Raw genomic sequence first — 2,847 nt, 5'->3', positions numbered from 1 at the left:
AGAAAGAAAGAAAGAAAGAAAGAAAGAAAGAAAGAAAGAAAGAAAGAAAGAAAGAGAAGAAAGAAAGAGAAGACAGACAGGGAGTGGATGTTCCTGCCATGTACACAATACTCACCTGTGAAGCCTTCGTTGCAGAAGCACAAGAAGTTTCCGGGCACGGGTTCACAAATACCCTTGTCGCCGCAAGGGTTGCCTTCGCACATGTTGACATACTCATCACACGTGTTCCCTGTGAAAGTACAAAGTTTCCAACGTAAATATTATTATTTTGAGGTTCAACTCCATAATATCTGCATTTATTTGTCATTTAATTGAAGGTGTAAGGCTTATTCTACTACGTCCACACCGGGGAGAGAGGTAATACATTATGTAGATTCTGTTTCGGAAAAAAAAAATAGATTACTTTATCCCAGACCTGAAGTTTTCAGAGACAGACTCTGTCCATAACTCCTCGCCTCTGTTCTATTTCATAAATTTTTTTTTTTTTCCATCATCTTCCTCTTCAGCTAGGAAAGACATTGTGGTCTATGACGCGTGCATCGTTGACATTATTTGCACTCCACCCAGAATCTACGAGTTGGACTCCACTATTGACTGAGTCTCACTTTCTTCACGCATCGGCAATCAGACAGTTGTGTTTTGCACAGCTACATCTTCACACAACACAACAGAGCGATGTTATGAGAATCTGATCTACTGAAGATTATATTACATATGCAGGTTACCTGAAGCGGGTGGTTACAGAGCGTCACTTTTGCCATGTACATTAACATAGCTTGTTCACTTTCATCTGTCCAAGTTGAAAGCAGTTCTAACTCATTTGTTAATTTTAATTTACCAATGTGCGCTAAACTCTGAACGACACTCGTGGTGGCCGACAATTAAAAAATGATTTTCTTTTAAATTCTTTGACCAGAAGTCAGAAATTACAAAAGTTTCATACTTTGGCCCTTTACTCATAACCATCCTTTGGATGAATATGCTTTATTTTTTCCCTTACCCTCCCCCTCCCAATTAAAAATGGACACAATTTTGATTATGTAGGAGGCATGGTGCTCCTACCCTACCTATCAATGGCAATCTTCTCAGCTCATTACCTTTGAAACCTTTGGGACAGGAGCAGGTGAAAAGACTTTGGCCACTGCCCGGAGAGCAGGTACCTCCATTCTCACAGGGATCCGCAAAGCACGAATTGAAGAATATAGCGGAACCATCGGAGCCGTCAGGGCTTATCGCTTTGTCTGACTGCATTTCCCAAGAGCCTGGAGCTGGAAACACACGTGTATGGTTAAAGTATAGTACGGTACGGTAAGGCACGGGATGAATGGGGTGATTGTGTTGTATGGTATGGTATGGGATGGAATGGGGTGTTATGTAATAGTATAGTCTGGTATGGCATGGTACGATACGGTACGGAATGGGATGGATGGGATGATGGTATGGTATGGCATGGGATGGGATGGGATTGGATGTTATGTTATGGTATGGTATGGCATGGTATGGTATGGTATGGTATGGCATGGTATGGTATGGTATGGTATGGTATGGTATGGTATGGTATGGTATGGTATGGTATGGTAATATGTGCCATCGTGCAGGTTTGTCTCCGGGCGCAGCAAAATAACACTTTTAGGAAACAAGACTCTTGAATTGAATCAGTCCCCAATAGGGAAAATATCAAAACACGGGAACCAATGCAACTGAAAGACATCCCGTGTTAGGCACTCGAACAAGAATGCCTCATATTTCAGCAAACCGAAACGGAGCTATGAGCAACCAACCTTGAATTTGAAATTCATGTCTTTATTTTTAACTTGATTGAACGTAAACAAATAAAATCTATACTTCCACCATAATCATTTTTTTCTGCAAGACTTTCAAAAACACTTTTAGCGCTTTCGAAAGGGGACATTTTTCCTACATTAGTATAGATATGTTCAATTGTAAAACACAGTTTGAAGAGCAATTGCTTTTGACCTGTGTAAGCCAGGCAGAACAATATGGACTTTCCTCGGATGCCCAACCTTTATATAAATAATATGACAGACAGGCAGACAGACAGACAGACAGACAGACAGACAGACAGACAGACAGATAGATAGATAGATAGATAGATAGATAGATAGATAGATAGATAGATAGATAGGTAGATAGATAGATAGATAGTAAGATAGATAGATAGATAGATAGATAGATAGATAGATAGATAGATAGATAGATGGATGGATAGTTAGATGGGTTGGTAGATAGATAGATACGGATGCATAAATGAATGGACAGACAGAGCAAAATGCAAACTCACGAATAATGCAGTCTTCCACTTTGGTTGCTCCATTCTGCAGTGCGATGCCCTCTGCTGGACACCGTATACACTGAGTCTGGCCCCGGCTGGGTTGGTAGCTGTAGCTCGGACATGGTAGACACGGCGAGAGCCCAGTCTCACTCGCCTGGCCAGGAGGGCATAGCTCTGGAGAGAGGACAAAATCAGATGGTATTTATTGTCAGTTAACTTACTTTACCATCTTTAAGCCTCCCAAAGCCCAACCCCGGGAAGTGGAAACTGGACAAAATAGGGGATTGCTGGGTTCAACGACGCCAAAACGATTTCAAACAGAATGAATGCAACATGATTGTTTCATGCAACTCAGGATACTAAATGGCTTGTGGAAATCACCATCGTACTGGACGATACCTAGCATGCCAGAATGGAACCGAAATCATTGAATTAACGCAAATGCTCAATTCCACTTCCAAACCTAGTAATAATAAAGAAGAACAAGAAGAAGAAGGAGAAGGAGGAGGAATAGGAGGGGGAGGAGGAGGAAGAGGAGGAGGAGAAGGAGGAGG

General features: G+C 41.6%; 1 protein-coding gene across 1 annotated transcript in view; it reads right to left on the bottom strand.

The window, feature by feature from the left end:
• Positions 1-2,847, bottom strand: part of LOC101854327 (sushi, von Willebrand factor type A, EGF and pentraxin domain-containing protein 1) — a gene marked incomplete in the record, with an annotated part of 70,621 nt that overhangs the window by 29,860 nt on the left and 37,914 nt on the right. The window contains 3 exon segments of the mRNA XM_013082608.2: positions 116-229; positions 1,098-1,268; positions 2,303-2,467. Coding sequence (XP_012938062.1) covers positions 116-229; positions 1,098-1,268; positions 2,303-2,467 — 450 coding nt within the window.

The sequence above is a fragment of the Aplysia californica genome, unplaced genomic scaffold, assembly GCF_000002075.1.
Source record: "Aplysia californica isolate F4 #8 unplaced genomic scaffold, AplCal3.0 scaffold00184, whole genome shotgun sequence".
NCBI lineage: Eukaryota > Metazoa > Mollusca > Gastropoda > Aplysiida > Aplysiidae > Aplysia > Aplysia californica.
This window is presented reverse-complemented; position numbering and strand designations above follow the sequence as displayed.